This window comes from Canis lupus, chromosome 8 (genome assembly GCF_003254725.2).
Source record: "Canis lupus dingo isolate Sandy chromosome 8, ASM325472v2, whole genome shotgun sequence".
NCBI lineage: Eukaryota > Metazoa > Chordata > Mammalia > Carnivora > Canidae > Canis > Canis lupus.
The window spans coordinates 46,232,369-46,244,435 of record NC_064250.1 but is presented as its reverse complement, the minus strand read 5'-3'; the positions used below and the strand labels follow the sequence as shown (position 1 = coordinate 46,244,435).

At 47.3% G+C, this 12,067-nt stretch overlaps 1 protein-coding gene across 7 annotated transcripts in view; it reads left to right on the top strand.

Annotated features, from left to right (window-relative positions):
* DPF3 (double PHD fingers 3) overlaps positions 1–12,067 on the top strand; it is a 260,012-nt gene that overhangs the window by 156,019 nt on the left and 91,926 nt on the right. For 4 of the 7 annotated variants that reach the window (XR_007412710.1, XM_025442363.3, XM_049113654.1 and 1 more), the window contains exons 6-7: positions 800–878; positions 1,219–1,260. Coding sequence is in view for 5 of the 7 variants with exons in the window: in XM_025442363.3 (XP_025298148.1) it covers positions 800–878; positions 1,219–1,260 (121 nt within the window). In the remaining 2 variants the exon portion in view is untranslated. The remainder of the gene's footprint in view (positions 1–799; positions 879–1,218; positions 1,261–12,067) is intronic. The other 3 variants (XR_007412711.1, XM_025442362.3, XM_049113655.1) reach the window with 1 other exon arrangement.

Genomic DNA, 12,067 nt, shown 5'->3' with positions numbered 1-12,067 from the left:
GGTTGTGCTGACCCTTTCTGGAGATGCACGCAGGGTGGTGGGATCAGGAGTCCGGCCCCAGCAGACTGTGAGGTATCAAGACTTGTGTCACTGGCCAGAGGCCTGAGGCAGATCACCCCCACAAAGTAGGCCGAGCAGGGGTGATGAGGGGAGCTCCCCGCCATGCTTGCCTGGGCTTGTGCCCTAGACCTGAGGCCAGGCCTGGCTGGCTCTTGAGAGACTAGAAGGGGACGGACAGTGTGAACCTGGGGCAAGAGCCTGGGATGATGCCTGTGGATTGCTCCCAGTCTGCGTCATCTGGTCAACTGAGGTGGGCAGGGTGGGCATCTGCATGTGGAGGCCAATGAAGCTAGAAGGCTGGGCAGCTGGAGGAGGAGCTCCCTGTGGCAACAACAGAGTACAGGGATCGGGTAGATGTAGGCTTTGCAGTCACACTGTTGTGAGTTTATGTCCTGGGTCCGGGCTTAGTAGCAGAGGGACTCTGGACAAGCTATTTCACTTGTTGCCTCAGTCTCCTGATCTGTAAAATCGAGATAATAGTAGTACATCTCTTGGAGTCCTTGTGAACATTTAATGAGATGATGTGGGTGAATAGCTGAGCACTCTGGGGCAAGTTACTTGACCTCTCTGGGCCTCAGTTTCTTGGCCTGTAAAATGGGGTTGGTATCGGTTCAAATGCTGTGTCCAGGAAGACGGGATGAAGAGGTGTAGGTGAAGTGTTCGGGGCCGCACAGAGTACGCGCTCAGGAGCCGTAGTGACCATCACTGTAACAAGCGTCCTGGTTCCTTGTCTTCCCAGGCCCGTGGTTCGGCAGGTGGCAGGAGGAGGCACGACGCTGCCTCTCAGGAAGACCATGACAAACCTTACGTCTGTGACAGTAAGTACAGCAGATGCCGCCTTCCTGCCTCTGCCTCTGCCCCCAGCACCCCCTTCCCTGTGCTTCCCTGGCTGTCTCCCCCAGCCTCAGGCTCCCTGGCTCCTCCTCTTGGACCTGCACCCCACCTTGCATGCCTGCTGCCTCAGCAAAGGCACCACCTCTTGCTGCTGCTGCTGCTGCTGCCACTCGCCCACCCAGGTGTTTTTGCATGAGGAAGAAGCAAGCCCGGGAGGCCTCCTGCCTCTGGCAGTGCCCCCTTGGTGGCTTTCTTCTGGCTCGCTCTCTCTTTCTCTCTCTTTGTCTCCTGAAGATTCATCCTCTATTTCTTTCTCTGTTTCAGAGAGTTACAAACAAAAGCATAACTCAAAATCCTCCGACAAAGGTACTCGGCTCCTTTGGCTTTTCATGTTTCCCTTTCATTTCCTCCTGTCTCTCCTGTCCTAGGTAGGGCAAGTTATGAATCTTTCTCTGACAACGACTTAGCTTAATAAATGGCCCTCGATCCATCTCCAGCCTTTCTTGCTTGCTTCAGAGGCATCTCTTGGACAAGGAGTCAGGGCCTGGCTCCTGGGTTCAGGGGGTGCAGACAGAGCTGAGGAGGCGGCTGAGGGAGAGTGGGACAGGAAGCAGGGGCAGTGGGCGTGCCTCTAGAAACCTTCAGCTTTCAGAGGGATTACCATCAGCTCCTGAGCTGCTGTCTTTCTCACCTAGCAGAGCATTGGGTGGCGGGTTTAGAATCCTTGCCCTAGTTACCTCTCACGGTATGGGGCGCCATCTGCTCATTCCACAGCAAGGACCGCCCTAGAAACCACGCTCCCTGGCCATTTTCCCCTTCATGTCTTCTCCCCTGTGGGGGTGCAGAGCTGTGCCACAGGAGAAGGGCCCTGGTGCTGTGGTTCCTCCCGCTGACATCTTGCAGTGTCTGTAGTCTCCGTGGAAGCAGAGGACGAATGGGAGAGATGGGACTCAGGGAGCACGTTGTGGGTGGTGCCCTTTCCTCCCTCTTCACTGGCCTCTTTTGATTTCAAAAAGTTGTTCTGTGCCCGGTGGGGTGACAGCTGATTGGAGAACATTTTGCTAGAAGAACTCAAACTCCATGACCCCCATTTGGCTGCTTAATACACCGTGCAGATGGCATTCCTGAGACAACTCTTGCAGGTAACATCTCCATCCCACAGCACTTCTGTTCCAGGATGAGGAGGGAGCAGGGCAGGGGGTCTGGTGTCTCTGGCCATGTCAGGAGGTGCCTACTTTGGCCGGCAGCTTGCCTCCCAGAAAGGCCTCTGTTTTGTTCTGATGCATGGAATCCCTCTAGTGTGGGCCCTCTGGGGACTGGTTCTGGGCTGGGAAGGGTCCTTCTGGGCCCATGGAGCAGGCTCTCCAGCTGTACCTGGCTGCAGCAGCCCAGCCCTCGAGAATGCCAACAGCTGCTTTGGGACTGGGGCATTGCCATCCGATTCCTCTTTTCAAAAGCTTTATTTTTGTGATGTGATTTTCTGCTTCCATAGCTAGTGGGATTACTTTTTCCTCCATCTCTTCAGTTTTCATTGGATTCGCAGCCAATAATCCCATATATTCCAGGACACACCCCATGTGCCCTTCTACACCTACCTCTCAGTTCCTCTCTTTGCTCTTTTGTCGGCTGTCTGCCTTCTCACATGTCACCTCCACGGAGCACCCTCTGTGAGGTCCCTCTCTTGCCTGGCTCCCCTCTTTCATTGCGAAGTGCTTGCATCACGCCCCCACCCCCCGCTGTGGGGGGACCCCACAGTGCTATTGGCTCTTCCCCTGTTCCCATCCCCATGGTCTCTTTCTTTCTCCTTCTGTTTATCCTGTGATGCTTGGGAGGCCAAAACGAAGGCCTGATGTTGGCTTTCTGGAAGTCTCAGCGGCTGATTTCTTGCCTCTGCCGACGCAGGCGCTGCCTCCCTTCTCTTCCCTCGGGGGACCAAGGTCCACCATAGATTGCCCTTCTCTCTTCTGGCTCTCATAGGAAATTGTGTGGCAGCTTGGTGATTAATAGACTTTGTTTTTATCTGGTGCCCTTCAGACATGTGATCCTTTGGGATAGGAATGACCTTTGGAGAGGTCATGAGGCCCACCCTCCACCCACGAATTGAGCAAGGAATGCTTTTAATAATCTCTAATGCATCCTAAGTAGAGAGGTGTCTGGTCACCTCCTTGAGTGTCCCCAGGGATGGTGTTACCATAAGCTACCCTTTCTTCCATGATTCCAACTGTGCTCTGAATGATTGTTTTTTTCTTGATAGGAGCTACATTTTTCCCCCTCCTACAGGCCCCCTTGTCTTTTGCATATCTTTTCTCATCAAATAGGCACACTGAGAATTTTGTCTATTCTGGAGGCCCTTTGAACATCCCCTGGCATTCTTGGTTTATCTCAGGCCGCATCCCAACCTCTGTGATGTGCTGCTCTAAACTCCTTTCTGGGTTTACATTTAAGCTCAGCACTCCCACTGGAAGTAACACCAAGGCCAAGCCAAGTAGCTCAGAGAGTAACAGACACATTTCCGTGTTTATTTTATACATCGGCTCTTAATAACAGCCTCTGTGTGTAGAGAACAGAGGTCCTTGGCCACCCCATTGCACTGGGCGCTATCCCTACCACTTCCTGTGCACTGCCTGTCCTGACCCCTGTGCACCCGCCTCTCTAGGTGTGTGCCCTTTTCTGCTTAATGAATTTGATTATTCCTTCTTTCATAAATCACTCTGCATTTAGCCCTATTGAGTCTCAATAAAGAGATACAATAATATGTGACTTCAATATACAAGATTCAATAAAGGCAAATTTAAAGACATTGCCCAGTAGTTGAATTTCATCCTCTGCAGATTTGCAATCCCTGCCATTTTGGTGTTGTCTGTGGTTTGATTTGTGTAATCCCCACTCCATTTTTTGAGTTATTTGTGAAAATATTAGGCTACCTTATACCCCACCACCTCTTTCTGGGTGTATGTGGAGCAGCAATAGCTATCTTTCAGGTGTGATTATATTTAGCCCTTCCTGGTTTATATTCCTAAATGTAGCTGTCCTATCATATTTTTGGTCCAAGCATCCCTTTCAAGATGGGTGGTTGAGATATCATCTTAGCTTCTAACTTCAGGTGATAGATAGTTTGCCTGTTGCCTTTCACTCAGCAATCGAATTTATTCCATCTGAGAAATACTAAGTCATCTGAACACAATTTATTTTTTTACCCAATCCGTGGTGTGTGTGTACATGAATACTTCATTTTCTAGCAAGTAACCAATCACTATTAATTATCCTGAACGTGTACCACGCTTAAGGATTAAAATTCTGTTTCTTCCATTTCAATCTCTTGCCAAAGAAAAGTGTTCATTATCCACAAACGGAACAACTGAATATGACTTTGTGGGAAAGACTGTCAGTGTTTGTCAAAGTGTGGACCTGGGCCATTTTGCACAGAGAAAACCTAGATGCTTATTCAAATGTGATTCCCAAGCCTCACACCAGACCTCTTGCATCAGAACCACGGGGTGCAGGTCCAGGAACCTGCATTTTTTGAGAGCTCCTCAGGAGATACTTCTGAATACTGACTTTCGAGAGTGACTGATTCAAAGGCTTCTCGCTTCCGACTGTCATCCTTTTTATTATTCCCTGCTTTTGGTATCTAGAAGTTCTAGAATCTTCAGGAATTTTTTAGGCCAACTGCCATAGGTCTGCTTCACTGTTTTGGGTGGTCTCTTTAGAATCTTTCTTTTTCCATTTTTTTTCCTTCCCGGTATTGATCTAAAATTCAGCAGTCCCATATAAAGCTCAGCAATCCAGCACTTGGCCTTAATTTACTTAATAGCTTTAAATCCTAACAGTATCATTAGCCCCCTTTTAGAGGTGGGATGATAAACTGGAGACAGACATGTGAAAGCAATCCTTGGGTCAGGCTACTGGGATGTTTTAAAATCATTCTAAATATTTCTCTCTTCTCTCTCCAACTGCTCCCAAACCTGAATTTTCTATTAGCATCACTGGGACTGACTCTGGATGAGACCCACTTTGCCATTGTCTTTGTTCAAGAAGCATCATAGGAGAGAAGATGGTGGTTTTGGGGTGATACTTAGGGACGAGAAAGGGAGAACATTGTGTCTCTAAGCATCAGCCATTTAGGGAGGAGCAAAGCACCCATTTATCCCTTTGCTGGCACAAGGGAAGTGAGTTGTGAAGTTTTTTTCCCCTTTGCCAGTTTTTTCTTTAAATTTTTTTTTTTTTAAAATTAACTTTATTTTACTGTGGAAAGAATACTTAACATCTCCCTTCTTAATAAATTTTTTAGCGTACAATATATATTGCCAAATATAGGCACAATGTTGTGCAGCAGATCTCTAGGCTTTATTCATCTTGCCCGACTGAAACTTTATGCCCATTGGTTAGCAATTTCCTAACTCCCCTTCTCTGCCAGCCTCTGGCAACCAGCATGCCACTCCTTGATGCTGTGAATTTGACTATTTTGGACACCTTGTATAAGAAGAATCAGGCAGTATTTGTTTTGCTGGGACTGGCTTATTTCGCTCAGCATAATGGCCTCGAGATTCATTCATATTGTTGCATATTGAAGGATTCCTTCTTTTTAAGAGATGGATGATATTCCATTGTATGTATCTACCAAGTTTTCGTTATCAATTCGTCTGTTAATGGACATTTAGGTTGTTTCCACATCTTGGCTATTGTGAATGGTGCTGCAATGAACATGGGAGTGCTGATATTTAAGATCCTGATTTCAATTCTTTTGGACAAATACCCAGAAGTGAGATTGCTGGATCCTATGGTAATTCTATTTTTAATTTTTTGAGGAGCCTTCATACTATTTTCCAGAGCAGCTGCACCATTTTGCATTCTCACCAGCAGTATTCAAGGATTCCAGTTTCCCTGCATCCTGGCCAACGCTTGTCTTTTGTTCCCAGTTTTTTTCTGATCACAGTGATAACCCCTGCTTCTGGTGCTTACGGTGTGCGGAGCATGGTGCTAAGCACGTTACCTACGTTGTCTCTGTAAATACAATAACCTTGAGAAGTAGAGACAGCTGACCTTGCTTTACTGGAAGAAACTGAGGCTCAGAGAGGGGAAGGGACTGGTCCGAGGTCACACAGCTGGTTCGTGTGGAAGCTGGGACATGAATCCTGGTGTCTTCAGCTCCGAAGCTGACAACTCCCCAGTGTTACTACCAGTGAAATATGCCCTGTTAACCTGGAGTTTGGCTCTTCTGAGAGTTGAGGAAGAAACATGTTTTTATTTTTTAATTTTTAAAAAGATTTATTTATTCATGAGAGACACAGAGAGAAAGGCAGAGACATAGGCAGAGGGAGAAGCAGGCTCCCTGCGGGGATCCCAGTGTGGATCCTGGATCCTGGGATCAGGCCCTGAGCCAAAGGCAGATGCTCAACTGCTGAGCCACCCAGGTGTCCCAAGAAACATGTTTTTAAAAATGAAGCGGGGGTGCCTGGGTGGCGCTGTCAGTTAAGCGTCTGACTCTTGGTTTTGGCTCAGGTCATGATCTCAGGGTTGTGAGATCGAGCCCCCCACTGGCTTCTTGCTGGGTGTGGAGGCTGCTTAGGATTTTCTCTCTCTTCTCTCCCTTTGCCCCACCACCCACCACCTCTTTCCCTCTCAAAACAAACAAACAAACAAACAAAACCAAAAAACAAAACAAAAAAAACTCCAAAAAACAAAAAACAAAAAACGAAATAATGGTCACACACATCTCATTTATGAGGTGAAGCCATGTCCACTGTTAACAGATGGCTTCTAGGCGTCAGGCTGGCAAGCTGGAGTCAGTGGGATGGAATAGATTATATACTTTTAAGCCTTTTACATTTAAATCTATTAAAATCACCCTCCCTCTCAAACTGGGGCATTAGGGTGGATTAGTGACAAAAGGCAAATAGACGTGATCAAAGCCCTCCTGGGAGCATGACTCACCTCGGAGTCCTGTCGGGTATTCACACATCTGAGTGCTCTCAACTCAGCCTCCATATCAGTAAAAACTTTGCTGTCCACCACCCTCACCCCACAGTCTCGTATTTTTGATTGTGCAGCCCATAGTTGAAGACACGGCCACTTCATAGTGTTGCTTCCTTTCCAGAAATTCGGTGGGGGTGTAACTCTGTCCAGATGGGGCGGTGTCAGAATAGGGTTTGGGGTTCCTTTCTTGCTCTTCCTGATGGTGGAATCCTGGAAGGGGAAGGGTATGGGCATCTAGTCCTGGTTCTAACCTTCAGTGGTATGATGCCACTTTCCTGATTAATCAATGAGGGGGCTCCCAGTCAGCACCCCTTCCCGACACCCCGGGCTCCTTTCTTCCCAGGCAGTGGTTCAACAGTTGAGGCTCTTCACCCTGGAGACAAGATGTTGGGCTGCCATGGACAGGCTCAGAGGGGCTGTGGGCTGGGCGGACTGGTGGAAGGGGAAGATGCAGCTTGCACCCAGGTAGTCTTAGAAAATTGGCTTGACCTCGACTTCCTAAAACGACTCTGGATTCCCCCATACCTGAGTGTACAGGGAGAATCAGATGACCATTGCAGTCTTATTAAAAAAAAAAATTTTTTTTTTTGAGGGCATTAAGGCCCCACATTCTCTAAGGCTCATATGCTTTTAGCTTCGAGCTGCAGTGGAAAAGCCAATAACGCGGCCTTCAGGCTGGCTGCCCTTGTCACTGAAGGGAAGCGGGGCTCATCACTCAGTTGTCCGCGCTATTATCTTGCAGGTCCTTGCATGGGGTGCGATGGGGGAGGGTGGGAAAGGCGCCGTGCCCCAGAAACTTGATTTGTGGAGCAGGGCCTGTGGCATGGGATTGATCCCTGGAGATTGAGTGCATTTGTTACGGCAAAGCTGGGTCTGTTTAAATATTTAAATGCCATCGTGTCACAGACACAGGTTGCACAGTGTCCCAGTGGGGCTGGCCACAGGCAGGGCGGAAGAGAAGCTGCAGTCTCTCTCTGCTACGGTCACACCTGCCTTTCTCTCCTTCCTCTGCTCCTGCTGCCTGCCTTCCCCTCCCCTGGCGTGCACCGTTGGTGCTCTCAAGGACTTGGTTTGCCTTTGTTGAGCTCTGACCTACACCCTCTTGAACTATTTTGAACTCCAGTCAGAGCTGGCTGTTAGCTAGCTCTTACTTGATGCAAACTTTGTGGTGAATGATTCTTACCAAGATGTGGATGACCAGTAACAGGGTCGATATGAACATTTGTAGCAGTTTATTTTTTTAAATAATTTTTTTCTATGGAAATGGTATATATTTATTGCAGAAAATCAGAAATTACAGGTGGAAAAAAAAAAAAAAAAGAAATTACAGGTGGAGGACAAAGAAAAATCACCCATAATCTTACTCCTGAGAGATTGCTGCCATTTTGGTTTTGTATGCCGTTTGAGGATTGTGTCTCTGTCTCCACACACACACACACACTCATGCACGCATATACAATAATACACATCATTTTAACCCATCCCCCCACTCCACAATACATGCGAAGCATCATTCCAGAGCAGTAAAGACATTTTTATGACATTTTAGGTCTCTATGGTGTTCCATCACATGGATCTGCCCCAGTTTGCTCAAGCAGTGTTCTACTTGTTGGACATTTAGCCAACAAGTAGAACAATAGTTTGTTCACTGTTGAAAACAATATTGCGGTGATCTTTGCATAATGCTTTCATGGGTTCCTAGAAGTAGAATTGTGAGGTCAAAGGGTCTGATGCACAGCCTTTGAGGTCTCTTACTTCAAGTCACATTGCGGGGGGGGGGGGGGGGGGGGGGGGGGGGGTGAGGGAGGGTAAGCAGCAAGGTCAGGGCCACCCAGGTGAGAGAGAGCTGGCTGAAGAGGGACGTGCACTGACTATAGAGTGAGAGAAAGCTGAGGTCAAATTGTGGTTCTGCCGCTTGTTAGCTTGTTATCTGGGACCTGTGGAAAAAAAATCATTTTGCTGCTGGGAGCCTCCATGTCCTCAGGTGTGGAGCAGGGATGGTACGTGGTTGGGAGAGGTACGTGTGATAATGTATATAAAAATGTTGCTCCTGGATGTGCTCAAGGACTGTTTCTTCCTCCTCCACCTGTGTCTTATTTCCTTTATCTCCAATAGATTTGGAAAGATAAGGCTGATATCCCAGAGATAACACCCCCCCCCCACCCTTGTATATTTCATTGAGTAGATAGTGGGCACTATTGGAATTCAGGGGAGGGAATAGTCAGGGGGTGGGAGCTGGTGTATCAGAGGGTGCTGTCCTAGGATGCCAAGCAGATCTTCAGTGAATGTGTATCAAATTGACTTTAGTCTCCAGGGATGGAGGGGTATGTGTGGGAGTTGGTGGTGGCGAGGGAGAGGGGTGTAATAATAGTCATAGCAGAATTTCGTTGACTTATATTATGGGCCTGGAATGTTCTATGGGTTTTATCTATATTAATTCTTTAACCCCCACAGAAGTGCCAGGAGACAGATGGTATGATCACCTCCATCCTACAGATAAGGAAACTGGGGAGAAGAGGGGTTAATTAACTTTCCTGAGGTCACACAGTGGATAAATGGCAGAGCCAGGATTTGATCCCAGTCAGCAATGTCTCTCTCCCTCCCCAGCAGTGTCTCCCTGCCTCCTCTGTCACTTGCCTCTTCCTGGAATCTGCCTTGCCTTGTACATACCTTTGTGTAGGCCACCTGTCACACTGGATGACAGCAATCTATCTGTTCTTCAGGCAGGACTGGGAGCCTTTGGAGAGTAGGGACTATGCTATATTCATCCTGCATCCCAGCCCTGGCACAGTGGCTGCTCCCAAAATGTTGATCAGTGTGGGATGCATATAACAGGACAGGAGAGAGACCAGCTTGGTCAGAGCAGAGCATTTGGGCAGGAAGATTGAGGGGTACAGAGTTTGACAGGATACTGGGAGTGCCAGGCTGATTTGCTTAGAGGTTGGCCTGCATCGTCAGTGGGGAACAGGATGATCCCAGACACATCTCTGGAAAGGTGTTTCAGGGCAGAGAGCCTGAAGCCTGATGGCTGAGAAGGAGATAGGAGAAGACATGAAGTCCGGATGGTGATGACAGCAGGGACAAAGTAGATGGGGCCAGTAAGAGAGACTTCTTCTTCTTCTTCTTCTTTTTTTTTTAAGATTTTATTTATTTATTCATGAGAGACACAGAGACATAGGCAGACGGAGAAGCAGACTCCATGTAGGGAGTCTGATCAAGGACTTGATCCCGATCATGCCCTGAGCCAGAGGCAGACGCTCAACCTCTGACCCACTCAGGTGTCCCCAGTAAGAGAGACTTCATGTAGAACCTGGCAGAGGACAGATAGGATGTGGGGTACAAGTGAGAGGGAGGAGGCAACAATGACTCTTGAAGTCTTGAGCTTAGGTCATGGAGAGACATGAGGGAGGCTTAACTGGGATATTCTAGAGGAGGAGGTAATTTTGGAGAACAATGGAACTTTGACATGGGAGTTTGTGGAAATAGCAGAACATCCAGGCAGGAATGTTTAACACATGCTAATTAATAATGGACACTTGGTTCCCCAAAGGAAGTGAGGGACTTATACCCATACTGTAGGTAGATGGGGGCCTATCTTATGGGAAGGCCGTGAGATGTATCGGATAGGTTGAGACAAATAAAGCCCGATCTGCATCTGAGGTGCGTTATGGCAGATAGTCATCTGGAGATCCTGAGGGAGAGCACACTGGTCAGATTTCCAAATCTGGGGGCTGCCATACTTTATGGTAATATGTCTAATTTTTTTTTTTTTTTACCTATCTTTGTTTATTTTCCCCAGGAATGTTGACATTTATATTTATTATTTAAATATACGATTAAAAAAAGAATTATATTTTGCCCTTTAAGTAGATTAAGGACATGCTAGAATAAGAAATGAAGATACGGTCTCCATAAAGGCACCAGAAGATGGTTCTTGAATTAGAAGCCCAGGGTTTGAATCTTTGCTATATCACTTCCTGGCTGTGACCTTAGGCAAATCCCAAAACCTCTCTGAGCTTTGCTTTCTTTTTCTATCAAGTGAGGACAATAAGATTAACCTTAGAGGGTTTCCAAGAGGGTTAAATAAGACCTGAGCAAAACAATTAGTCCACTGTCTGGTTCATAGTTGTGCTCAATAAATATTTAATTTCTTTTTTTTTTAATTTTTATTTATTTGTGATAGTCACACAGAGAGAGAGAGAGGCAGAGACATAGGCAGAAGGAGAAGCAGGCTCCATGCACCGGGAGCCCGACGTGGGATTTGATCCCGGGTCTCCAGGATCGCGCCCTGGGCCAAAGGCAGGCGCTAAACCACTGCGCCACCCAGGGATCCCAATATTTAATTTCTTTATGCCAAGTCAGGAAAGGGTACATATTTCACACCGACCTTGGGTCCCCAGTTCTGTGCACTGGCCACTAGAGTTGTCAGGAACCAGAGAAGCTAGCAAGCATACAGAATGTTGAAGCATACTGAATGTCTGTTGTGTGCCAGTCACCACACTAAGAACTTTACAAGGATGAGCTCATTCAGTTCTCATTACACCCATATGAGATATGAACTATTATCATCCCCATTTTCCAGACAAGGAAACCGAGGTTTAGAGAAGTTGAGCAACTTGCCCAAGGTCACACAGCCAATTAGCTGACCCAAGAAAGGATATCCCGGAGTTTGCCAGAGTTCTGTTACCATGCTTCTCAGCAGGGCAGGAAAGAATCCCACTAACACATTTAATGCTTTGGTTTTGGGAGTTTCTGCGTTCTCGGCTGGGGATCCGAAATCAGGTTATATAGTATTTAGAAATGAAAGGCTTGTTGCTTATCTCTGTTCTTTCTGTTTTTTAAAAACCGGAGTCATATCCATACATAGTGAATTCCTAAAATAAACAGAATGCCCTCCCTCAGTGAAGACACGGGACTTGCGGATCACTGGCATTTGATAGATCCTGTCTCTGGGCTCATTCCTAATACATGGGTCAGTGCCAGGCCCCAAGGAATGTAGCTTTGAAAAATCAGGATGTTACATCCCACCCTTATTCCATCCCCTTGTGCTTCTATCCGGAAGAATTCAGTTTAAAATAAGCACCAAGTGTGGCCTGGAAGAAGAAATGAAGCCACAGGAAGGCAGCTGCAGACCCAGCTTTGAGGGGGGTGGGGGAGGGGAGAGGGGTGTAGGCAGCCCCGGGTGGATCCTAAGGCT